This window comes from Eublepharis macularius, chromosome 11, assembly GCF_028583425.1.
Source record: "Eublepharis macularius isolate TG4126 chromosome 11, MPM_Emac_v1.0, whole genome shotgun sequence".
NCBI classification, from domain to species: Eukaryota; Metazoa; Chordata; class Lepidosauria; order Squamata; family Eublepharidae; genus Eublepharis; species Eublepharis macularius.
This window is the reverse complement of record NC_072800.1, coordinates 90506811-90534341: the sequence shown is the minus strand read 5'-3', so window position 1 is coordinate 90534341 and position 27531 is coordinate 90506811. Positions and strand designations below refer to the sequence as shown.

General features: G+C 43.6%; 1 protein-coding gene across 4 annotated transcripts in view; it reads left to right on the top strand.

Moving 5' to 3' along the window:
* The window catches only part of OBSCN (obscurin, cytoskeletal calmodulin and titin-interacting RhoGEF), a 293495-nt gene that overhangs the window by 206644 nt on the left and 59320 nt on the right, over positions 1-27531 (top strand). For all 4 annotated transcript variants that reach the window (XM_054991181.1, XM_054991180.1, XM_054991179.1 and 1 more), the window contains 4 exons: positions 22914-23040; positions 24942-25045; positions 25742-25854; positions 27087-27255. In XM_054991181.1, the coding sequence (XP_054847156.1) occupies positions 22914-23040; positions 24942-25045; positions 25742-25854; positions 27087-27255 (513 nt within the window). The remainder of the gene's footprint in view (positions 1-22913; positions 23041-24941; positions 25046-25741; positions 25855-27086; positions 27256-27531) is intronic.

The following is a 27531-nucleotide window of genomic DNA, read 5'->3' as shown; positions in this document are numbered from 1 at the left end:
GCCAAGCTACACATGACGAATGACACTTGAACAGCAAGTGTATTTCTCCCTGTTCACTTGCCCTCCACTCAATCCACTTGCCATTCAAGTGTCATTCGTCATGTGTAGCTTGGCCCTCAGAGGTGATATGAAGGGCTGTCACGTGGAAGATGGAGCAGAGTTGTTTTCTGTAGCAGAGGGATGGACCACAAGCAACAGGTTAAAATTAAAGCAAAACAGTTTTTGACTAAACATTAGGAAGAACTTCCTGACAGAGCCGTCTCTCAGTGGAACAGGCTTTTGTGGAAGGTGGTGGGCTCTCCCTCCTTGGAGGTATTTAAAAAGAGGCTAGATTGTCATCTAACAGCTATGATGATTCTCTGACTTACAGATCGGCAGAGGGAGGGCATGAAGAGATGAGCCGGTGCTTGGCTCTTGTGGCCTTTTCTTATATGCCTAGGGTAATGCCATTCACCATTTTGGCGTCAGGAAGGAATTTTCCTCCGGGCCAGATTGGCCAGGGATTCTGGCGTTTTTTTTGCCTTCCCCTGGGTATAGAGCAGAGGTCACTAAGGGATTTGGGGGGGATAGCTGTGAATTTCCTGCATTGTGCAGGGAGCTGGACTAGATGACCCTTGGGGATCCCTTCCAGCTCTATGTTTTTATTGGCTCTGAGTTCGACACCAGTTCTTCCTATTTCCAGCACCGGATATGACCTTCCCTCTCACTCTGCCACTCTTAATGGCCCTCGAGCTGTTTCATGATCTTCCAAGAACTTCAGCCTGCTAGCCAGTGCAGGTGGGCAAAGGATTAAGCAACTTGAAGGCAGGAGGAAAAACTCCTGTGGGCTGGACAGGTTGCAGCTCCCAGATGTCATTTGCCCACTTTGGAACCAGATAGTCCTCTTTGAACGTAGTTTGCTCCTTGAGTAATGTTTGGCTCCTTGTTCTTGAATTCTGAGATCCAAAATCATGTTTCGGGTTCTTTCTTTTGAAATCATTTACTGACCATTAAGTTTCCAGTTAAGAGAGGGGAACATTTGCTGCTACTCATGGCACAAGGAAGGCGTAGTGCGGAGAAACTGTGTAAAAATAACTAAAACACAAGCAGCTCCTTAATAACAATACAGCAACTCTTCTGTTTCAGGTGTTCCAAATGTTTCACATATATTATGTTAGTAATCCCAACAGCAATCTGTAAGATAGGTTAATAAGCTTATTGCTGAGATTTGTGTATAGAGATTGAGCGATACTGGCTTTCACTGTTTATGACTTTGGTCATGAAAACAATAATTAAGAAGATGATGATACTGGCTTGCCTTAGACATGTGGCTATTCATGTGGGCAAGCTTAGTAGTCAGGTAGTCAGAGCCATGCTACAGGAACAAGAGCGGAGGCCCTACCCCTGAGCTCTCACACAACATGTCTTGGAATATATCAGTGTCAACACTGTATCCTGCCCCAGCTCTTTCCAAGGTAACTTGCACTTCTCAGGGCCAAGCTACAAGTGACGCCTGACACAGGTTGGACACTTGTCAGCTCCCCTCAAGTTTTGATGGGAAATGTAGGCAGCTTGGCGGAATGTTGGACAAGTGACCGTTGAAAAGTCCATTGGACAGCAGTCGGAGAGCCAAGCTGCAAGACCAGGACGCCTACATTTCCCATCAAAACTCGAGGGAAGCTGGCAAGTGTCCAACCTGTGTCATTCGTCACTTGCAGCTTGGCCCTCAAGTCAGGCATTTAGCAGGCGTCTAGGATCTGCACATTTATTTATTTACAATACTTATGTCCCATCTTTCTACCTCATCAGGGCCACCAGTGCAGCTAGGGATCCCATATACCTGGTTGGAGTGGAGGATCCCCCACTTTCACCCCCCGCCCCACCCCGCCTCCACTTACCTGGCTGGCAGGGGACAAAGACACGGGAATGGGCCTCCCAGGTGCGCTCCTGGGGCAGCACGATGACATCAGTGACATCATCGCACTGCCTCGAGACCACTCCTGGGCTTCACCACGGGCCAATTTGGGCCCCAAATGGTCCTAACTGAGGCCCAGATCAGCCTGTTGAGAAGCGCAGGAGTGCTTGCACACCTGCTCAGTGACGAAACCGGAAATGATGTTATCACACAGCCATGGGACTGCACACAGTTAAGAGGGGAAGGAGGAGGTAAGAGCCAGGTCTCCCCGCTCCTGCCAGGAGGGTAAGGGGACTTGGAAACCCTAAGTGCAGCCAAAACCCAGTGGTCCAGAGAGCTAGATTGTAGAGTTCCAGATGACTCTAGTTAGACCTGATTCAGCTGTAGGCATACACGTAAGAACCCTTAAGCATCTATCCAGAGGAGTTAGCCGTGTTAGTCTGTATAGAAAAGAGTCCAGTAGCACCTTTAAGACTAACCAACTTTACTGTAGCATAAGCTTTCGAGAATCACAGTTCTCTTCATCAGATGCAAGAAGAGATGAAGACAGCTGTATCTGACGAAGAGTGCTGTGATTCTCGAAAGCATATGCTACAGTAAAGTTGGTTAGTCATAAAGGTGCTACTGGACTCTTTTCTCTTAGGCATCTAGTTAGCTTTCCTATATCACATCCGCATATTTAATTAAAAGAGGGTAATTACTAATTACCTCAGCCCATTAAAATGCCTTAAGCAGGTTGTGGGAAAAGGAATCCCTTCTAACATGAAACTCATAATCAGTTCAGATTCCCATATTGATTGGTTTTCAAAACCATCTTCTAAAAATAGCTAATAATAACAACAACAACAACATTTGATTTATATACCTCCCTTCAGGACAACTTAACGCCCACAAAAAGCAATTTACAAAGTGTTTTATTATCCTCATGACAACCACCTTGTGAAGTGGGTGGGGCTGAGAGAGCTCCGAGAAGCTGTGACTGACCCAAAGTCATCCAGCTGGCTTCAAGTGGAGGAGTGGGGAATCAAACCCAGTTCTCCAGATTAGAGTCCTGCCGCTCTTAAGTGACTGACCCAAGCTCACCCAGCTGGCTTCAAGTGGAGGAGTGGGGAATCAAACCCGGCTCTCCAGATTAGAGTCCTGCCGCTCTTAAGTGACTGACCCAAGCTCACCCAGCTGGCTTCAAGTGGAGGAGTGGGGAATCAAACCCGGCTCTCCAGATTAAAGACCTGCCACTCTTAAGTGACTGACCCAAGGTCACCCAGCTGGCTTCAAGCGGAGGAGTGGGGAATCAAACCTGGCTCTCCAGATTAGAGTTCCGCGCTCTTAACCACTACACCAAACTGGCTCTACTTAACATGGCTCACATTCTTGGCTGGCTAATTACAACTTTAAATGCCATATTCTAAAGGCATATACATGCTGTGATAGCACGTTCTTGCTACTTTTAATTCTGATCCAGAATATTTAAAAAATGGTGATCACAAGTTTCTCATACCTATAGCTATCTGTTGCCCCCCAGCCTATCTTTGAACCATATCGTCGCTTCCGTGTTTAGTTGCATATTCTTGCCATTCTCAGGTGCTTTTCATACCTTTGCCCAAATACATATTAGGTCTATTGGTATGTTACTCTTTCCAATAAACTAGAAACCACATTAGCCTGTAGCTTCTTTGTCGCTCTCCAAAGTCATGCTAGTCTGTGTTCATGCTATTTGATAGATTGTAGTGTTTTGACGAGACACCAGGTCAGCCTGGATTCTGGCCTGCAGAAGCATCCTCCATGAATGTTTTAGTCAAGAGTAGGACCAACAATTCTTCCGCTATATTTCTGGCTATATCCTTGACATAGGCAAACCCTGGTTTTAAGTTTATTTTGTCGGCTCTTTCAAGGAATTTCCATGCAGCTGGTTTCTCCTTGCTTTTCCGTTCACATATTGGTTAGTTATTCAGATAGAACTCCACATGTTTACCAACAATCACAGGAGAGGGGATAGATCTATGCCTTTTATGGATTTGCATATTCTGGGAGTCACTTAAATGTGCAGGAACCCCCTCTCTGGCTGTGGATGGCCCTGTTGTGTGGCTTTCATTATCTGTACAGGGGTCAGCCCCTTTACTATTAGTCACTCTAAGAAGCTGAGGAGCCACAAGGAATTCTGAAGAAGGGAAGACAATTGACCAATCCCACTCCTCAGTATCTTTCCTTCCAGGATTCAATAAGTTCTTAAAATAGTAAAGAGTCCAGTAGCACCTTTAAGACTAACCAACTTTATTGTAGCATAAGCTTTCGAGAACCACAACTCTCTTCATCAGATGCATCGTCAGCTTTTGAGAACCACAGTTCTCTTCGTCAGATGCATGGAGGGTATGAAGAAACTGGCCAGAGATATACAGGTGGTGAGGGGAGGGGGGAATGGATGCAAATCAGTCGCAAAAGTCATGAAAGAGGTGGAGTGCATGATATAGGCTGGGTGTGACTTGGATTGAATAGAGACTCTGGATGGTTATCTCATTATCAGAAGTAACTGCCTTTCAGGCATTCCATTCAGATTCAGCAGAGCCGTATCTTGGGTTGCCAGCACCCAGGGCAATCCAAGTCCGGCAGCGTCCCTGTCCCCACATGCGAACGCGCTCAGAGCATGCACATACGCTCCCAGGAGTGCATTATGATGTCACTTCTGTGACATCGTCACATAGGGTGCCCCTGGAAGCATGCCCGCCATTCTGGCTGCCGCGGATCTCCCAGCCCTGGTGCACAGCCGCCCGCACAGCCACTTGACGTCCAGGAGCGTGCAAGCCGGCTGCCCGGTCAGTGCGGCAGGTGCATAGCGCGGCGCGGACAGCCTCCCAGCCCTCCCACGCAGCCACTCGTGCTGCTGCCAGAGGGCCGGAAGCACACGCTCCCAGCCAGGAACCGCTCCAGCACCCTCTGTTTGGCGGCACCCAGGGCAAGTGACCCCCCTGCCCCCTAGATCCAGCCCTGAGATTCAGCTATGGAGGGGAGGGGTTACACCCAGCCTGGATTGTGCACTCCACCTCTTGCATGATTTTTGTAACTGATTTGCATCTACTCTCCCCTCCCCTAACCACGGCGGTTTCCACACGGCTTACCTTGTTCCAGAAAACTGCAAAATCTCACGAGAAATCTCCCGAGAAGACGCTGTTATCGCATCTTCTCGCGATTTCATGCGAGATTTAGCTGTTTTCCGGAACAAGGTGAGTCGTGTGGAAACGGCCCACCTATGTCTCTGACCAATTTCTTCATACCCTCCACGAAGAGAGATGTGGTTCTCGAAAGCTTATGCTACAATAAAGTTGGCTACTCTTAAAGGTGCTATTGGACTCTTTACTGTTTTGCGACTCCAGACTAACATAGCAAACTCCTCCAGATCAATAAGATCTTAGGGGCTGGGGGAGGGGCCTTCTTTCTTCTTGCCCCTTTTCCTTTTAACTGATGCTCAATTGCTCTCAAAATTCCATCCATTTTGGAGCATATTCAGTCCACTTCAGGTCGTTTTTCTATGTTATTTTTCCTGTTGTTTAATTTATAATTTATTTCTCTTTATACCTGGAGAACCTCTTGAGTAGGGGGAGGGAGCTATGCTACTTTGTCTGTGTCCCTCCATTCTACTGCTTTCATTATGCATACAGGTTTATGGTAGTGATGCTTAATTTGTTGTCTTAGCAACCCTTTTTCTGCAACCACGTAAGGACATATTTAGAGTTCTCATTATCAAGGTATTATTAAGACAAACGTTTCAGAGCTTCTTCTAAGAGTTTCAAGTTTTAGAATCCACACTGAAGACCATTGTTCATTTCAAAGTAAATGAACTGAAAGACTGTTTCGTGGAGCAATAACTTTATTTTCCAGCTATATGACTTGATATAATGACTGTATTGTTGTAAACTTTGTACGTGCATTTTGGGAAATGTTTTCTATCCCTTATCAAACAGGCGACAGTTGAATTAATTTGGAAACTGTTTCCTCAAAGTATAGTAATTGTCAGTTTGTTACTTCAGGAATCTGTAAATCTGTTCGTTGTCTTGACAAAATATGTTGGATAAATGTTCCATGGAAATAACCTTTTGCTTCCCAAGGGAATCTACAAGATTTATAATAAAGTCATCTGGAAGCCACCTTCTGTGCAACTCCAAGAGTTCTGAGAGTTTTATTTTGCTTCATACACAGCCATCATCTCTCTCTGTGTCCTGTGGCTAGCCAGCTTAACATATTAACAGCAAAGGGCCCCTGTAGCATAGATGCAATGGCTAGTTCTCTCACTTAACAGCTTTTAACCTGCTTATCAGGATCTGCTTTGCTGAGCTAAATGCTGCTAAAATGCAACAATTTTGAAGGTGGTTACCAAAAATCATAAGCCAAAAAAATCTGTCCCTTTATACCAATTTACTGTTGTTTTGTCTGAAAACAGAATGGGTTCAATTCTTGCGTATGGTCCGTGGCTTGGGTCCATCAGAAATTTTTGCCGATGAAAGGGATTTCTGGCCTTCCTCCTTGAGCTGGAGCCCAGAATTCTCCCTGAAATGCTGTTTCAGGGGAACATGACACCTCCCATGGAAAAGCGTAGGGGTACTTGGAGGTCTGCAGCAAAAAATTTGGCCAGGATTCATCTGCTTATTCTCATTTTAAATGCAAATTAAGCCAAAGGGGGGGGGGGTCTGTTGATAGCCCAATTTATGTTCACCCAATTGGCAATTAAAGTTGTCACATGGGCATTTTGCTATAGGTTTGCTGACATCTTACACAACATGGAAACAGACCAAAGCACCTATATTTCAAGTGTTTCTGAGAACTCATTTCTAACCTTTGAGAGTTTGCCCGCAATTGCACGTGAAGTTCTCTTTGATGTGGTGCCTTTGAAAGTGTGCAGCGATTCCCACAGAACACTCCTATGTTGGCAAAGGAACACAAATTATTTTGTGAGCACAGTATACACATTTGACTCACAGATCTGTGTCCTGCCAACTGTCAGCAATTATCAGTCTATCTGGAAGCTGATCCATTGCACAAAATATTCACATGTGCTTGGCTACTGTAGGAGTCAGTCCTGAGGTTATCAACCCCAGATTTTAAAATGTGACAGGAGAATTACTTGGAAGAGGTTATTTAATACATAATTTTAAGAAACTGATCATTTCCCCTCAGGACTTACTAACTGATTTATTGAGATATGGGCCGTTTCCAGAAGGCTTACCTGCCTCCGGAATGTTGCGCCATCTTGCGGGGAAAATGCGATATTTCACGTTTTCCCCGCAAGATGGCGCAACGTTCCGGAGGCAGGTAAGCCGTTTGGAAACGGCCCTGGTGTTATGCTTTGCTTAGGACTTAATTCAGAGATACTGTTCACATTTTGAAAATCTAAGATATCGGTACGGCTGACCTCTCAGTTGTTTTCTTTTTTGAAAAAGAGCATTCACCCAGAATTGGATTTTCATACAGGCTTTTAAATACCTTCAGAATAATAGTTTGGGGTGGGTAGCATTATTAGTCAGTACTAGTGGCAGAATAAAATTCAAGTCCAACAGCACCTTAAAGACCGACAAAATTTGTCCGAGTATATACTTGAAGTGATCTTTGACTCGCAACTGCTTATGCCCTGGTAAATTTTGTTGGTTTTTAAGGTGTTACTGGACTCAGATTTTGTTCTTCAGAGCGAGAGAGCTCTGAAGAACAAAATCTGAGTCAAGTTTTAGCCTGCCAAAAGAAAGACTTCAGTAAGTACAGAGAAGAAATATCTAGAAACAAGAACCTAGAAAAAGTGAGTTACACGTGTCTTGGTCTTATTTTCTTATGTATCCCCCCTCCAGTTTTTTGAGCATTTGTTTTTGTGTACTTCTGAAGTAGATACCGGCTTCACTCCGGTGTAAATGGTTTGATCTAATGCCTTAATATGTTGTTTCAATAATCCTCACTCTTTTACAGTGCAATCACCAAAACATAAGAACATTATTATTATTATTATTATCATCATCATCATCATCATCATCATCATCATCATCATCATCATCATCATCATCATCATCATCCCGCCCTCCCTGCCATAAGAGAAGCCATGTTGGATCAGGCCAGTGGCCCATCCAGTCCAACACCCTGTGTCACACAGTGGCCAAAAACCAACAGGCTTAAACTGGAGTAACTCCAGCTCCCTTTGGGTTGGATCCATGGGAAGAGTTCACAGAACTTGATAGCAGAGTGGATTGTTCTCTGCCCCTTTCCCTTCCTCAGGCAGCCCCCTGTTTGTCCTGAAACTCTAATAATTGATACGGCCCAAAAGAAAAATGTGCCTCTGGATTAGGTGTGTGTGTGAAGCAATGAGCAAGAATGCAGTAAAATTACCTCTTCTTTCCTCTAGCATTCTATCCTGAGTGCCTTTGGCTCTCCCAACCCTCAGAATGGAGTTTCAGGGCAAATAGCAGGCTGCTTAGGGGAAGGTGGAGAAAGAGCTACTTCGTTAACTCCTTTCATGAGCTTTGCTACTGGATTAAAAGAACCGCTCAGGGCTTTTTTTCAGCTGGAACACGGTGGAACGGAGTTCCGGCACCTCTTGAAAATGGTCACATGGCTGGTGGCCCTGCCCCCTGATCACCAGACAGAGGGGAGTTGAGATTGCCCTCCGCATTGCTCCAGCAATCTAAACTCCCCTCTGTCTGGAGATCAGGGGGCAGGGCCACCAGCCATGTGACCATTTTCGCTGAGGGTGATTTAACCTTTTAAAAACTCCCCCCTTGTTCCAGCTGACCCAAAGTGACGTCATTGGCCCTGGGAGCATGCGTGCACTTTGCATGCGCACATGTGGTACCAGGTGCACCACCTCCTGCCAAGAGTTGCCCCCTGTGCTGGCATCCCACTGAGTTCCACCACCTCTTTTCCCAGAAAAAAAGCCCTGGAACCACTGTTAGGATTTTGTTTCCCTGCCCAGTTCAGAATACAGAGATGACTTAAGGCCAAACCAGATCTCATGTTGGATGCTACCAGGCAGTATTTTATTAAATAGCAGGCATACAGGGAACCCCATACTATTTTGCTTCACACCATCGGCCCAACATGAAATGGTCCAATGTGAAAATGAGTTGCTGTTAGCCCAATTTTATGTTGCCAGCATGCTTTCTCCAATGTGGCAAATAAAAGACGCTCTTCAGGACCATTTTGGATCAGAAAAACAGTATTGAGGGGGAAGCGTTAACCCCACTCAACTAGTACAAATCTGAGAGCTAAACTACAAGAGACAAATTACATGAGGACGCGCACGTGGAGGGAGTCACAATGTTAGCCGGGAACCTGAGTTTTAAAAGAGATCGGAAGACTTTGTCTATTTCTCCTCTCTACAGAGCCAGCAAAGATGGCTCCTCAGAGGGTTTGTTAATTTCCTCTTCACCTCCCAAAGGCTCTGTCAGTTTCACCTCCCCTTCTAAGAGGCGAAGAGGAAATAAACCCTCTGAGGAGTGATCTTTGCTGGCTCTGTAGAGAGGGAAAATTGACAGAGCCTTCCGATCTTTCTTTTTGAACTCAGCTTCCCAGCTAACATTGCGACTCCTTCACGTTTGTGGCGATCAATGGGGTGACAGATGTCGCAGCCAGATTGCTTTCACGTTTGTGTCCTCGTGTAATTCGTCTCTTGTAGTTTAGCTCTCAATCAGGTCCCGGCTATTTAAAAAGGAAAAAAAATGTTTGGGGCCTCTGATCTTGAAACTTCCAGCATCATAGTAGGTTTTCAATGAAACCCTAAACAGAGTTAGACCAGTCTATAATTTCAATGGGCTTAGACTGGACTAACTCTGCTTACGATTTCACCGTTTGGCCTTTAGGTCATTACTGGGGGTAGATCTAGCCCATATTTAGTATTCCTGTTTATAATCATGTCACCCCAAACTATTTGGTGGCGAAGTATCTTTAGGCTGTGATCCACAAACCAATTAAGCTCCCATACTTAAACAAAAATTGACTAACTGCCCCATAGTAGTCCTTGATTTCTGGAGCCATGAGTTCCTGGCCTCATTCTGTCTATGCTTCATATATGGGCAGGCCTGTATTGGAAAGAAGAGAAGTCCGAGCATAAGGACTGGGGTAGGAGAGGAGGAAGTCGAAGAAATAAGAATTGGCACCAGTGTTTATGCATAGTCCATTCACACTACTGGCATAGATGATCCAGCTAGAGTCTGTGCTAGCCCGTGGGCTCCACGAGTTGCCACTATCTGCCATTAATGCTCTGGATGTTGGTCCCTGTCTAATCGCGTTGCCCGTTTAAGTGATTTGTGGATCTGACTGTCAAAATGCCCTAGTCTAACTTAGGGACACTAGATATAACACTTGAAATAACCACAGCAAGCAATGATGGGATGGTGTATGTTTTTTTTAATTATTATTATTATAATTCTTTCCAATCAAGGTTTTTTTCTCTTGATTCACTTAACAAGGTTGATGTAATCGTTTCAGCGTTTGCCTTTCTTTAACCCCATGCTGTTCGTACTGTTTTCTTTGTAGTCACTGAGCAAGAGACTAAAGTGCCCAAGAAAACGATCATCATGTAAGTGCTGATATATCTTTTTTTAACATTCCTGTTATGACTTGCTGCCTCTGCATGAACCAATAACAAGTCTGTGTTTATTGGCCATGCAAGTGTGTTTCCTCCCATCCCATCAGATCTTGTGGTATTTTTGTGTTATGAGAAAAGAAAGCAATAGGTTGCGGATAGCAAGCAAAGCTTTAGCCTTCCCTCCTTTTTAAGTGCAACAGTACCAGTCCTTAGCCAGAGCTTTGGTCAAATTCCTTCTCTGTTATTGCACTTCGACAGGCGTTTGAGCAGGCCCAGACCCTCCAGGAATAACAAAAACTCTTTTATCTTTGAACACCACAACTTCAAAAGATGTGCTTATGCATACTAATGAGCCTCTTAACATTTGCAATTCTTCCCTCCTCAGTTTTTCTTTCCTGCTGTTAACAATGCCAGGAAATGGTTTTATGGAGAACTTGGTGACGCTTAGCAAAGCAGTCTAGTTTTCGCTTTTTGTGTTGATGTTGTGCTGAATTTTCAGGAGCACATACATTTATCATGAAAAGGGGTGTTAGCCCCAAATATTTGTTTACCTCTTCCCGAATCTTGCTTGTTTGCACCTGTTTGTAGCCCTGGCCATCTGTTGCTTCAGTGACATTTTAAAAATAATCTTCCTCCTCCTGGCTAGGTAGTCCCAACCCATCAGGAATCATGTTGTCAACATGAAGAGGGGACGGCACAATGGAGCTAGTCATGTTTAGTAATGTAGTGATGTCACTGTTGGTAAAAAAAGGAGGAATAGAAGGAGGAAGAAGGAACATCTTAGTCTCATAGCTGAGGATACCTGGCCAACAGTCCTAGGGTTGCCAGCCCCCCAGTGGGGGTGGAGGACCCCCTCCCCACTCCCAGCCTCCACCCCCTGCCACTATTCACCTGGGGGAATAGTGGGGGAAAAGATGCGGGAACAGGCCTTCCAGGGCGCACTCCCAGTGTGGTGTGACAACGTCACTCCCAGACCTCGGGAGTGCTCCCGGCATTTGCGCCAGGCTAATTCGTAAAGCTTCTTAAAGAATCAGCCCATTTGGGGCCTAAATTGACCTGGGGCAAAGTCTGGGAGCACTCCCAGGGCCTGCGTGATGATGTCACTCCTGGAAGTGATGTCATCATGCTGCGCCAGGATCACTCACACACTTGGCACGCACATGTAAACATTCTAAAGGTGTGTGCCGCCATGCCCTCCCTTCCCCATCGGGAGGGTAAGGGGAACCTGGCAACCCTAAACAGTCCTGTTGCTGGCAGTGTGTGACAATATAGAGTGTGTTGGCTTGGTTGCCTCAGCAACGGACTGATGTGTTTTTGCCCTCCCCTCGCAAAGATTTTTGTGTCCCTTTGTGTGCTCTCAGATCACTGAAAAGGGAGGTATGTTGGAGGAAGGATGCGAAAATATTTGCGAAAAGCAGTTGAACCTGTTTCTGGTTCAAGAAGATCCCGTGAAGAAACTTTTTTGACATTTCTGCGGTTTTGAGACTGCTTGCAGAGATAATTTTTGAAGAGAGCTTGGATAGTCTCAGAATGCAGGACACATTGAAAGGGTTAATTTAAATGCCATGACTATGAAACAGACATGTCATACACAGAATTCTCCGGGTGGCAAAATATTGCGGTTCCATTTCATCGGAACGGAATACACATTTAGTTCACGAGCTCTTCTCACTGAAGCATCACATCAGCAAATAGAATTGGATGTAGGATTATGGAGAGAGGCTCTGGATGAATTCGTAATGGTTCCTGTTGAGATTTGTGGAACAAGGGTTCCTGCAGCATCCTGGCTTTCTCTTCACACGCACCCCCACACACCCCCATTGTAATGACTGGAAGATATTTTGCTAGATAAATAAGGGACATCTCCGGATGTTATATCCTGTAGGAAAAAATGTCAGATGCCATTGTAGACAGAAACCTTTGCTTGACTGGAACCCAAAATTAGCCGTTGGTCATCCAGAAGAACCCTAATATCCTTCTACGAAACCACATTGTAGTGGTTTGGCCTTTAAATAGTAACTGCAGCTTTCAAATTATGTAAGTAGTTTTAAAGTTAATTCTAACATCAGTCTGTAGCCATTTACCTTTATAATTGTAAGTTGTCAGGGAGTTCTTCTGTATCATGTCATTTTCACTCTGTAACAACCAGACGGGGAGTCTAGACATGTATAGACAAGCTCATGGAACAGACAGTAAGACCCCATAAAATGAGATGCAATTCAAGCCATGTTCAAGGTAGCAGGTCAGGAGTAACTCTTTTCTATTATCTTCTTTATGAAATGAAAAAAGAAATTCCCGAGAGAATACTACTAGCTTGGCACAATTCGTTTTCAGTAGACATCGTTTCAATTTCCTCTTTAGATTGGGTGTGACTTACTTTTTGCTACTGTTTTCTAACTTTTGCTACTGTTTTCTAACTTGGCCGTGTTGTGCAGTTTTGCTTGCTTTTTCCCATACACATATGACATCTTGCTAAGTAACAGTTTAGAATGATAATGAAAATATGCAACGTTATTATTGAGAACGTCTTTATGGAGTTTAAATTAGATAAAATTTTTGCGTGTAAAAACTATAACAGAAAAACATCTTTGAAATTCTGTGATATTAGTCATTTATTAAACATCAAAGTATACAGCAGAGGAACTAATGACTCACTGTAAATTCTAAGTTGTTCTGGTCTGAGAACCCTCTTATAATATTTTCCCAACTAAAAGTATGGCCAAAAAAGTGCAGCAGGTCTGCATGAGATTTGAGGGACAATTGTGTTGCTTGGCCCCAGATTTTTGAAGCCAATGTTATTATATAGAGTAGGCAGCTAAAAGAAGTAAGCTGAGATGGGTTCGGACTATGTTTGTGCATTCTGGAAAACTCGCAGAGATCTGGGATGCATTGAATAGTATTCTAGCTCACCAGAGAATAATTTCTGAACCTGAGTTGGATATGTGGGTGTATATTATTGCATGCCCCTTTCAGATATCAGTATTCACACATTGTTGCAGTGCTCACAAAACTAACACAGTTGCAGTGCCTCTGCCGATATGAGCATGTGATGGTGTGTAGACCTCAACAGGGAGGGGAAAGGGCAGGGTGCATTTTTCTACATACAACTACACAATTCCCATCATTTTCATCATCAGAGAGGAAACTATAACAACGGTGGTGAAGACCCCAAGGGTAAAGCGAAGAATATCTCCTGCCCGCCCTTCTTCAGGCTATTCTCCGTCACGCTCCTCGAGGTCTGAATTTTCAACACCTGAGCCACTTTATATGACCAAGATTAGACAGCCTCTTCACCGACATGATGTGGAGGCAATGCAAAAGGCAGCCATTCCCACACTGTTTGTGACAGAGGCAGAGGAAAGGCAAGGAGCGTCTGTCAAAAGTGTCATTGTAGAAACCATTGCAGAGGAACAGAAGCCTAAATGGGTTGAAGTTGAGGAAATAATTGAATTCAATGTGAAAAAGTCAGCCCAGACTTCAAGGAAAAGAGGAGCTTCTCCAGTGAGACCAGAAAAAGATGAACCAGTGTCCAGTTTTATCTGGTCTGGCCCGAGACCCAGGCGTTCCCCTGAAGATGATCCAAACACAAATAATTCTAATAATAAATTAGTAGAGGAAGGCAAGTCTTCCCTACCTCCTGATGTTGAAACATCTGGAGCAGAAGACAAAGGAGTATCAACCAGCAATGAAAACGTAAGTTCTGAGTGTAGGTCTGAACAAGAAGGAAAGAACAGCCCACAGGAAACAGCCGATATAACTGACTCAGCAGCTACTTCACCCATGGTCATCTTTGTGGATGAACAGTCTGAGACAACTGAACTGGATAAGGAGGATTCACATAGAGACTCTTCTGCTGAATTTAATACAATGTGGGCTGCCAAAGAGAGATCACCAAGTCCCGTGCAAGACAAAGGCCTTCCAGAAGAAGAAAACATCATAATTGATGAGCCCGAAGAGGTAGAGTCTGTTGACCTTAGAAACCGAGACCTCAAAATCCTTACCCGAAATGGGAAAGCGTTAACTTTGGAGGACCTTGAAGATTATGTCCCTGAAGAAGGGGAGACCTACCGATGTGGAAATCCTAACTATGAAGACAAACCGTGCGAAATAGCTGTGCTCCAAACCGAAATTAACAAACCCACCATTGGAAAGCCTGTCTTACTCAATGTGGGCAGACCTATGTCTCCTAAGACAAATCAAACCTTTTTTAGCAAGTTTGAAGGGCACCACCCAAGCGGCGTTTTCATGTCGGCATCCAGAGTGACCGGGATGCAGTCCGGCGGTCCCTCTAACATTTCTTTCCATGTCAGTGAGACCTGCACCGGAGCGGAGGAGCCTCCCGCCTCATCCGCAACGTCTGCAGGAGCTTCAGCGGAAGTTCCGTTCAAAATGGCACCATCTTTCTGTACCGAAGTCCAGTTATCCGCAGACAATGGACAATCCAGCTTCAAAACAGAAGTTTCTACAAGAACCCTCTCCTATGGCACTGTTGGAGAACCCGTAACGCTGTGTATCAAGAAGGAAGACCCCTCCCAAAGTTGAGCAGCAAACCAGTTCTGTTTCTACCCCCACTTTTTCTTGTTATAAACAATAAGAAGCAGAAACACCAAGAAAGCTCTGATGGGAATAATAAAGAAGCTAAAAGAAAATACTCTCAAGGAAAATACTGTACAGCATGAAATGAGGAGACGTTTTCCAGTCTTAAAGGGAACACTTCTGTTGGTTCATTATATATAATGTAATCTTTGGTTGTGATTGAAAACAAAAAAGAAAACACCATTCCATAGTGAAACAGTAAGGAGCAGGTGGCATAGACCTAGGGCATAATTAGCGAGGAGATCTAAATAAGTGCCATTTTAAATATGTATATTTCAAGTTGCCCAGCTCTGTAAGTTATCCTTGCAGTATCTCAATTCGGCAGTTTTTTCTGGCAACTAAAAGAATGCTAAGTATTTCTATCTATCTGTTTCTAGTTGCTATTGTGCCTGCCACAGTTGTGGCGAAGTGGCTAAGCTGACACTTTCGACAATGCAATGACCACAAACCGCTTCTTGCACGTTTAAATGTGCTTGAAAAATGATTCGTTGTATCTTTTCAAATGAGGACGACACAACCGTTTGTCATTTGTATACCTTGCAAAATGTACAACTTGTGTTAACGGTTCATCTCCGTGCTATGGAATTAAGCTCCAACAATTCTTTGAAGAGACTGCCCAGTTTTAATATCACCTTCAGGAGTAAATGGGTTCTACTGCCACAATGTGATCCACAGATTACTTAAAGCTGATTTTTTCCCTCCTGAATTTAGTTTAATCCTATTGACTTCAAGAGTACCAAAACAGACCAAGCACAAATGCCCGTGTTTCAGCAGTTTGTGGATCGCGCTTTGGTTTTTAACATTTGTTAAAACTAGCACAATTTCTTTGCATTACCAATATAAAATCATAATTTTTCTTACTGGAGGTTGGCACAACAGTATCCTCCCCCGCCCCAGTGTAAGCATTTAACCTTGCTGTCAGACTGTGCCTAAATCCCTGTAAGTTCTTCCTTTATTAGAATGGTTCTAGTCTTTTAATAAATCCATATTTTTGTTTTAACATTTTCCTAAAGTGGATACCGTAAGAACTCAAGAAGCACAAGCTGACATTGTTTAAAAAATAGATAACGAAGGGAAAGCTTAGCTGTGTGGCTTTCCTCCTAAAATATCATCTATTAAATGAATGGGCTGCTTAATATTAGTAAATATTAGTTCCTTTCATACATGCTCTTCAATCCACTTAGCTTCTGAAGGCAAAGAGTTTTTTAAAGATGTAACACACCTTAAGGCTAAATCTCTGCTCTCCAGGTTTTCCAAAATCTGGATCCATTTTTTTGTTGTGCTTTATCCTTTAGGTGTATGAAACCTTTTTTAAAAAATTGCCTTCAGAAGCCAAAGCGGGTTTAAAGAGCCTGTACGAAAGGGCCCTAAGACCATGTCGAATACCATAGATGAATTTGCTCATGAGGTGTGCAGAGTAAAGTATTTAATTACTCTTGTAGAAGTCCTGATTTGTTACCAAGCCAATATTGCTATGGACTTATTTAAATGATTTTCTAACTCTACCTTACCAGTGTCGAAGGTGTGTGCAATGTTACCACTGCCGCTGCTACTGCTAAACCTTCTCCAGGGAGTGCCCGTCTAAAGAGTCTTGTGTGTGACAGATTATATCCCTGCAATTCTCAAAGGCTTCAATCTAGCTCAGGGATGCATTCTGTCCTCGTGAGCGGTCTCCTGGCTTATATGATGGGCACTCACAGACATAATCAGCAGCAATTTCTACTAACAATGAGAGGGGCTGCATTGCAGGAATAATTGCTGCCTAAATCTGGGAGTTTAGCACACACAAAATTCCCAATTTGTAAACTGTTTGGCTGTTGGTCTCATGATGGTGTGGATTTGACCTTGAATGTTCTGGCATTGCCTCGGTATAACCATTGGCTCTATTCAAAAACAGGTAAGCCACCAAAACCGTGCCAGCCACCACACCTCCAGTAGAGCACAGACTCGCAGCAGGACAGAGAGGAGCTAATATTCCATTCCTCTTTCTCAAAAAAAAAATTCTACTTATAGCTTGTGCTTTGACATACTGTGTAAACAGATGCGGAGTAAAAATGAACGAATGTCATTTATATGCCACGGCAGTTCACACTGCCCATCTTAAAAAATATTGCTATTTTTCTTTTACTGTGATGTGGTGGACTTTGATTCCAAAAGTTCCCCAAGCAGATACCATGCAAAATGTTACCTAGGTTTAATAATAATAATAATAATATTCGATTTATATACCGCCCTTCAGGACAACTTAATGCCCACTCAGAGCGGTTTACAAAGTACGTCCTCTGAGCTTGAATTTTTTTTAAAGTCTATGTTACGAGGACAGGTGGCTTCGAAAACATTACGTGTCAATTTAAGTGGCATGGCTAAATTAATCTAGCAATTTTAAATCCAAACTACCATGCCCTACCATGCACATTGGTTTTTGTAGAAGGTTGGACACATTTCTCAGAGGCTATCATTGGTGGATCTCTCTTACGTAGCAATTATCGAATTTATCGAATTATCAAACACTGGTTTGTTCTGTATATAAGTAAGGTACATGATTGTACATTAGTGTCCGTGGCACTATGAATTTTGCAGATATTACAGAAAATACCTCTCTGCTGAAGTTTCTTTCTTATTAGGGCCATATTGTTTAGCTCAGATACTCCTGTGGAAATCTAGAATACAGTCTTTCAGGTCACAGGAATGAACCTCGACTCCAGAAATACTAAATGTTGGCCTTTTGTGATCTTACATGCAGAAATTTTAAGGTGTTCTGTCTGTGAAAATGTGCCGAATTATTTAGCTGAATAATGGTGTGCTTAACTGAACAGAAGGTTGTTTCAAGAAATGCAAATTCTCTTGATCAACCAAAAATTTAAAAAAAAACAATTGATCTGTTTACATTTTCTCTAAAAATTTAAACAGAATACAACTCAGTGACTAATAAACCCTACAAAGTAATTTTTTTTAACTGAAAAGCTATGAAAAGTCCTATATATTTATTTTTCAGAGTATTTTCCTAGAGATTATAGGCTTGTATGTGATTTACAGTTTAGGAAGCGTGTGGGGATTTATATCCTCTAGAACAAAAGCACAGGTTTATATTTAAAAACCTCAGTACAAAAGAACTGGCGTACCTGCAAATTCCCAGAGGAGGGGAAGGTGTGACAATCGTGGAATCAGTGTACTTGAGAGATGATTTTTTAAAAAAACTTCATATGACTCCCTGTGTCATAATGTGCTGTTAGACACTCAGTTTCATATCAATAAATGTTTAATATAGATTTCATGACATTCTTGCTTTTGTCTTGCTTTTGTGTGGTTTCCTCACAGTAGCACTTCTAGTTGGTCTTCGGGATTCTTTTTTTTAACTTGATTTTTTAAGAATATGGCAATAGGTGTTCTCACACCTTATAATGGTAAGACTGCTATCTGAGTTTCATCAAAACTCATTTTTTGTTAAAGTTGGGGGCCTGTAAACATTGGGCTTGGGGGGAACTCTTCCCCAGACCTCTTCTTTTCCTTACAATAGAGGGAGACAGTTTTTGAAAACTCTCATAGAGTCTCTCTACACGAGACCTCTTACACGGGGATGCTCAAGTGTAGGAAGATGCAATGTTAGCTGGGAAGCATAGTTTAAAATTCAGCTCCCTGAAGGCTCCGTCAGTTTCACCTCTTTACATGAGGGTAAACTACATTTCCCGGTTGATATTCCGTCTCCCTGCACTTGAGTGTCCCCGTATAAGATATCTCGTGTAGAAAGGCTCACCATGGCAGCAGTCCTAAGGTTTACATTTGATGCCAGAAAGCATGGGAACTATGCTTCCCAAATTCATTTCCCTTACCTCCCAATATCACCTTATGTTGTCATTAAAGCTCTCAACAATCCCCGATCAGAAAAATAAGTTCGGGAAGGGGAATGGGGTTCTAGTAGCAAGGAGGCCATGCTGTATGTGTCAGTCCTTGGCAGTTAGGTCCCCAAGTCCCTCACAGCAAGCACTCAGGTGCATTGGTAAAAGTAACTTTTATTAGAGATCCGTACAGTTCAAGGTGTTCACTCAAAGGCAGCAATTGGCAGAAGTGGCTATTCAAAAAAGGGCACTACTAATTATAGGGAAACTTCCCGCCCTTTGGGTCCGTTGACATTCTGGCGTGAAACCCCGAAGAATTACATGGGAACTGATTAGTTTAGGCTAGACAAGAGTACAGAATGAAATCATTGCAGTCTCTGAGAAAAGATACATTGCTTGCTGCCCACAGCTTGCATCCAAGGACACTTGCTCCAGTAGTGAAAGTAAATACTTGCAATAGATAACAGACAGCCCCCACTGGCCCAGTACATCACATGTTAGCCGTTTACTCACTCTCAGATGATTAATACAGTGAACAGAATATAATTTCATCCAACAGTTATGATCAGCACAAAATGCAAAACGCATTATTGGCAGGTATGCAGGCATACATGACAATATGTCAAGTCTGTCACAAATTTTGGCCCAAGTTTCACGTGGCATCTGGGTTCAATGGACTTGTGGGGGAACCTTTTCCAAGTTTCCCAACCAAGTACAAGACTCAGTTCTGTCTGTCTGTCTGTCCAGTACTGCTCATACGGCTCTTGTCTTAAGCAGAAATGAAAATGGAAAGAACCTTACTTAATGTCATTTCCCTGGTGCTGAATTATTGCTCCTATATATTTTGCCACAGAATGAGTAACTCAACTCAGTGTTGTCATGAGCAGACCCAGAAAGCAGAGGATGCGGGAGATCACATCAGCTGGGAAAGGAAATGAGGTTGATTGACATCCCTGCTTATCTCTGGTGAAGCCACATGGCTGTGTTTCAAGTGGCTGTGTTGCCACCATTTGTCAGGCATCTCTGTAGAACTGATTACTTTTCCTACTACTGGCAAACACATAAGAACAATAGTCCATCCGCACACAAAAAAAGGTGAAAATATTACACAGGATTAAAAACAGCTCCGAGGGTAAAAACATGCCCAGTTTACCCTCTGACCTATTCCTTCTGAATAACCATTGCACACACCTTCCTGAATACAGAAAGTGAAGGCCCCCTCCTCACCCACTCAAGCAAGCCGTTCCAAAGGACTGGACCAACTACAGAAAAAGGCTGCAACTTGACTCAGAGAGACACTCCTAAAAGAGGGCACCCCAATGAGAAAGCTGTCTCCACACATCATTAGACGTTGCTTTATTGTTGTGCTATAGCGGTCATTCACAACTGGGCAACTTCCCTTGCAGAAACGACCACCCCGCTGCAAATGACTGCTACAGCGCAATGATGCAAGAACAGTGAACAGAAGAGGCCTGTGTGTCTTTTTGAGCAGCCCTTTAACCAAGTGCAGTAAACCAGTTTAAGTATAACATGGGCCCTTTCTGCATGTCCTTATAGGGACAGTCCACTCATGGAATGCTGGCGACATCACAGAATCGCAGAGTTGGAAGGGGCATACAGACCTTCTAGTCCAACCCCCTTCCCAATGCAGGATATATCCGTTTTCAAAACAGTTGCAGGCTGTTTGGCTTCCGTTTTTTTGGCATCTTTGCAGGGAGTGCGGAAAGTGCCTTCCCAGAAAAGGTGCTGAAAAAACAGAAGCCAAACAGCCTGCAACTGTTTTGAAAATGGAGACATCTGGAGTCAAGGGGAAAAGCGGCCAGCATTCGGTGAGCATTCAGTGTCCCTTTGAGGACGCATGGAAACAGCCGTGGAGACAGTGAGAAGGTGGCAGATTTTCCCTCTCCTTATGGTTTAAGCCCCCAGTTGGCAAGTACTTTAATAGGTTAACCATGGTAGTGGACATTTGGAGCCAAGCTCCCACCAAGTGGCTGCCAGGTTTAGCAATCTTCTTTCCCATGCCATATGGAATAGCCAGAGATAATAATGATTTTGTATTTCAATCTAAATGACTTTGTATCCATCTGAATGGATTGTTATCGGACTGAAGATGTTTGGGAAAGGCAGGATCTAATTTTTCTGGCGTGGCACCTAGAGAGTGTAGTCGTAAAGGCTCGCAATCAGATTACTTTGTAAAAGGTTAGCACGCTTTGGTCCTAATCCCAGGACTGGGAACAGATTGAGAAATCAGAAGCTATCCACCCCAATATCTGCTTTGCCTTATTGTTAGCTAGCCACAATCGTCTCCCAGGGACATCACCTTCAGGAATCTTTGGAGCAATTTCCATGTGCAGTTTCATAAACACATGAAAAGAGCATGGTGTTAAAGTAACAGCCTTTGCTCTGTTCCCTAAGCATCCATGTTTTTAGGCTTGTTTTAGTAAAGAGAAACACATAATACATTCACAGTGGTAAAAGAAAACACAGTACATTTACAAGGGTCCTTTCTTTCTTTCTTTCTTTCTTCCTTTCTTCCTTTCTTCCTTTCTTCCTTTCTTCCACCTACTTCTGTGGGCAAAGTAGCATTAGAAGGGCTCTCCTAATTTCTTCATGTTCGATTTGCCTGGGAAAGGCAGAAATTCTTCCTTGTCATTTCTCAACCTAGTTTTATTGTGTACATTTGTATCATCCAAGTTATAGCAATTAAACAGATTGCAAATAAGAATTTGCATCAGGGCTAGAGAAAATGGTGCTTAAATCTTCTCCGCTGTGCTATTTCCCCCCGTTGAAATTCTCCTCCTTCCGCTGTTAGCCCTGGTAGATCTGTATTGACTTTTTCATATATTCAGGCGACCTGTGATGAACTGGTATCCAATACTGGATCTTATATACATCCCATACTACTTTGGGGTAGTACAATATTGCCTTCTTGGCTTGTCAGTTTTGCTAACACAAACTGAATTTTGAAGTTCTGATTCATTTTTGTCTTTTGGAAGCAAGAGGCAAGAAAATAAGCTTTTTATGACATATCAATGCAAAAGAAGTGTTTTGTGAAATACAGGTCTGAACGATCCAAAAATGAGTAATTGTCAGAGAAACTGGTTTATTACTTAGATCCGTAAATGCCCAAAGAATCCAAAGTCTTCTGTGCACGTTAATAATTATTTAATTGAAAATAAAAATCATTCTTTTTTATGAGGCCCCTACAGCCGTCATTTGGTGTTTAAAAAATGAACTGTATGTGACCAGTGCAATAAAGAGAACTATTTATAAAGTTTTTAAAAGAGAAAGGGAAGGAAGAAGCTACATCAACAACAATAGTAGCTTACTCTAAAAACTCGATCAAGAACTTCCTACAGTACTTCTGCCGTTATGTATTGATGACTTTCAATTCCTACCGAGGCAGTGCCCTTGGGATGGGTAGCTGAGGGGGATTCTCTCTCTGTCTCTTGCAAAAAAGCTTCTGTTCAGGTTTGCCTCCAGGCACTCAGGGCGGGGTGTGTGTGGATGTAACAGGAGGCAGAAAATTCAGGGTGGCTTTTTGCAAGAGAGAAAGAGAATCCACAATGTGATTTTCCACCAAGGAGAAGAGCGATGGAGAGGATTCTCTCTCTCCTTCTCTCTCTCACAAAAAGCCACCCTGGATTTCCTGCCTCCTGTTACATCCACACACACCTGCCCCCAAACTCGCAGAGTAAAACTCAAGCGGAGGCTTTTTGCGGGAGACAGAGAGAGAATTCCCCTTGGCAGAGAATCACATGGAGCGGCTGTTCTCTGTAAGACTACACTACCCAGGGAACGTTGTGGGACCCAACACTTAAAGAACACGTGTTAGGCATCTCGTGTAGTTTGGGTCTGAGATGGCTGTTTTAAAAATGTATGCATTTCAAACTTTTCCACTCCATCTCTCTGCAACTCAAAATGACTTCGAAACAGGGGGAGAGAGAGAGTTGTTAATGCTACCGCTTCTCTCTTGTTTCTCCTCTGTTTCTTCCCTACATGTATTAACTAATGTGCTGTGTTTTGCTGCCAGCTGAACAGCAGGAAACTTCTGGTAAGATTCCAGACAAAACTGCAAAACTGCCCACTCCAAGTGTTGTTCAGAGAGATGCAATTGTCCCAGACGATGGCATTCAAGAGCGCACTGTTCCTGTTGCAAGGTAACTTCAATGTCTAGTTCTGCAGCATTAGATGGCATACGACGAGAAAAAAATATCCTATTGTTCAGCTCCTATTTCAGGCTAGGAAAGAGGAGGTCAATTACATGTTCAGAAGATACGTTTGATGTTGATGGTAGTTCAGAATGTAGATGGGGGGCTCACATAACTGAATAGTCCCTTACCTATGAGAAGTTAGCACGTCACAGAGAAAGGATGTGGCCTAACCTTCTCCTATATATCCTAGGGAGGTTTTTCACATCAGAGAGCTTTAATTAACCACCACAAAATCTCTGGCCTACATTCTGAAGTGATAACATCATAAGATTTTGCCAAGAACGGGAGTTAGGAATGACCTTAAACTACTTGTATCTTTGACCAAGTCGAAAACTGCCTCACCCTTTGGTAGGTTTAGAGCACCCCTAGCAAAAATGTTTGCTTATTTGTTTGTATTGCCATCGCTTGCCCTCATTGCCAACTAATGGTGATTTTATTTGCTGGTGCCCGATGGAAACACTGAGATATCATTCCATTCACTTGGCAGTCCCTATTTGAGCAGGATTATTTATGTGATTAGTTCAGGCAGGGGAAGGAATGTCAGCTGTCAACAAGGGAAACACAGGCAAGGAATAGGAAAAATAGGGTTGGATATTCATGCAAACTAAGAGTCTGCCTACACGAGATGCCTTGGTGCATGGTCGTCAAGCGTAGGGAGACGCAATGTTAGTTGGGAAGTGTAGTTTTAAAAGGCAGAGTTGGTGAAGATTGCTCCTCAGAGGGTTTGTTAATTTCATCTTGCCCTCCTGGAGGCTCTGTCAGTTTCACCTCTCCAGCCTAAAACTGGGTGGGATGGCAACCAGAGGGCAGAGAGGAGTGGAAAGGGGCTGGAGCTGCCTTCCAGAGCTGGGCTTAGACCTGGAGATGTTATAACGGGCTGAAGTTTCCCTTCTGGCATTTCACAGCCCCTTCACTCAGCTCCAGTGTATAGCAAAGCCTTTGCCCTGCAGCCGACTCTGTCTTTTTAAACTACCTTTCCCGACTAACATTGCATCTCCCGACGTGTTCTTCACATGTCAGATGTCTTGTGTAGTGAGACTCTAAGTCTCTCTCTTGAAAGGAGGAGGAGAACTTCATGCCCACTGAAATTGCTATCTTTGACCTTAGCAACCAGGCAGAGCAGCCACAAAAGGACTTGGGATGCAATGAGAGTATACATGCTTAAGATGGCACTGTACATTTAGCACCAGAGGGAAGGGTAAGAAAGAATGGTCCATAGGGAAGAATATCATGAAACATTTTCCAAAGTGCAGAAAAGTCAAATTAATGATCTGGTGCATCAATTTACAAAACCCATAACTTACTGGAAAAGAATAGATCCAGAGGGGTTAGCCATGTTAGTCTATAGTTTCAAAATAGTAAAGAGTCCAATAGCACCTTTTAAGATTAACCAACTTTATTGTAGCATAAGCTTTCGAGATCCACAGCTCTCTTCATCAGATGCATCATCAGCTTTCGAGAACCACAGCTCTCTTCATCAGATGCATCATCAGCTTTCGAGATCCACAGCTCTCTTCATCAGATGCATCATCAGCTTTCGAGAACCATAGCTCTCTTCATCAGATGTAGAGAGCTGTGGTTCTTGAAAGCTGACAATGCATCTGATGAACAGAGCTGTGGTTCTCGAAAGCTTATGCTACAATAAAGTTGGTTAGTCTTAAAGGTACTACTGGATTCTACTATTTTGGAAAAGAATAGACGCCTGTTACTTCTCATTTCAGAGAATCTTTTGCTGAATCTTTTTAGGCGTCTCATTTAAAGTAGCAAGCAATGCACAGGGCTCATTATTGCATCGCGCATGTTGCAGTTGCATTATGATTCTTCCTGCTTAATTCAATGTTTTAAAGAACACCCCAAATCGTGGCGGGAGCCGACGTCCTGCCGGAGCTGCAGAGGCAAGTTTGCGTTGAGACCACGGAGCGGACCTCTATGGCGGAGAAGAGCGCAGCAAGTAAGGAGACCTGCCACTGAGCCAGGGAGATCGCTGCTCTGAGGGTTTATTTATTTCTTCTTTGCCTCTTAGAAGTGGAGGAGAAACTGACAGAGCCTTTGGGAGGCGAAGAGGAAATAAACAAACCCTCTGTAGAGGGGGAAATCGTAGAGAGGGGAAATTGACAAAGCTTTCCGATCTTTTTTAAAACTCACCTTCCCGGCTAACATTGCAACTCCCTTCACATTCTCCTCCTCGTGTAACGTATCTCTTGTAGCTTAGCTCTCAGACTGGCAGCAATTCTCCAGGGCCTCAGGTGGAAATCTGTCATATCACCTACTACCTGGTCCATTCTTTCAACTGGAGATGTTGGGAATTGAACCAGAGACATTCGGCATCCCAAGTAGTTGCTTTGCCACTGAGCCACAGCTCCACCGAGCGGATGGAGGAGCTCCGGAGGACAGTTGTGGCAAAAGGAAATGGCAAGCCGACTTCTTTCCACTTCAATGTGCAGTTGAACATGCACAGGAAGTGGAAAGATTCAAGGAGTTGTCTTGTCTCACTTGCCATTGTAGGCTTTAAGGGCACAGGTATGACCTGAGAATCGTCGTTAGAGAACAAGGAAGAACTGGATCACAGCTCTATTTTGTTTCTCATCCATTCTTTATTTACATTACTTCTTTAAAAACAACAGACTGAAATGTTATGTCTCACCAGCCCCTCCGTACATGCATGTGACGATTGAGGACGTGCTGGTTCGGTGCGGGGAGATGGCGAAGTTTGAAGCCATTATTGAAGGAAATCCTCAACCAACTGTTGCTTGGTTTAAGGTAGGTAGGAGACCATTTCTAAAGCAGTGCTGTAAATAAAGGAAAAGGAATAGCAAAATAAATGTAGTATAAGAGTAAATGCATGGATCCATTTCTAACAACAACAACAGCAACAATGACAACAACATTCAATTTATGTACCGTCCTTCAGGACAACTGAATGCCCACTCAGAGCAGTTTACAAAGTGTGTTATTATTACCCTCATGACAACCAGCCTGTGAGGTGGGTGGAGCTGAGAGAGCTCTGAGAGAGCTGTGACTAGCCCAAGGCCACCCAGCGGGCTTCAAGTGGAGGAGTGGGGAATCAAACCCGTTTCTCCAGATTAGAATCCTGCTGCTCTTAACCACTACACCCAGCTAGTCTACCGGATCACCTTTCTCCACATACTTGTTAACCTGCTCAAAGAACTCCAAGGCTGGTGAGGCAGGACTTCCCTTTGCAGAAGGAATAGAGAAAGCCAAGTTCAGATCTTCACTTAGCTATAAAACTTTGCTGGGTGACTTTTGGCCAATCTCTCAGCTGAAACAATCTCACAGGGGTGTTGCAAAGATGAGATGAAGGAGGTGAGAGTCACGTTCCTAGGAGAGTTCCTAGAAGGGGAGCTCAAACTGTAATTAGATAGGTACTAAAGAAGAGTGCCCCTGAGCATGTACAGGAACACCATTGGTGAGGAACACCCACCAGCTTTTTTATACCTTACAAAGGACTTCCATGTCAGCAGATCCTGGGCAGACATCAAACAATCACTCTCTCATTCAATGTCTTCTTGTTTTAGAAAATTTACAGCTAATACACAGTTGTTAAGAGGAGAATGTAGTCTGCAAAATTTACCCCATAAACCTGACAGATTCCATGCTTCACTTATGGGGCGTGGTCTACAGGCTGCTCTGTAATCGTAAGGGCTGTTCATGTCACCGTTCTTACCCAGTGGAAACAACCCGAGAGGCACGTAGATTTGTTTTCCATTTTCCATATCGAGTTCCTATTTTGTATAAACGAAGACTTGTCCAGACCAATCCAAATCCTATTTCTTTTCTGCACACCCATTTAGAGAAGATTTTGTCAGGAAGGGTAACCATAACCCCGAAGTCTTGGACTAGCTCATAGTCGTTGAGTGGGAGTTATGCAGTAGATGGCCCTTGAACTGATGGATAATCTCTACAGTCTTGCATCTCCAAGTAGTATTCGTTGAACCTGATCTGCCTCTCAATGTGGCTTTTCATTCTTCCAGGGTATTTCCTTATTGACAGATAGTGAAAGAGTCCGTCGGTTCAGCGAAGACGTTAGATACTCTTTAATCCTGTACAAGACAAGACCAGAAGATGGTGGCGTCTACACTTGCATGGCGAAAAATGCCAGAGGAGAGGTCGTATGCAAAGCAGAATTAGTGGTGCAAGAAGGTAACTCTGATAGTTTCCTTTAGATAGGCAACCATCTAGGTTCTTTCCCACTGTTTCATTTTTGGGTACTTGAGCCTACCCTGTCTCCAGGGCTCTCCACAACCACTGACATGGTGTAGCATACAGTATTGGAGGCTGGTCTGTGAATAGGGTTGCCAGTCTCCCGCTGGGGGCGGGGATCTCCCACCCTCCACCCCCGCCCCCAATTACCTGGCCATGGGTGGGGGGCGGAACGCGCCTCCTGGGATGTGCTCTCGGGTGGTGTGGCGTGCTCCT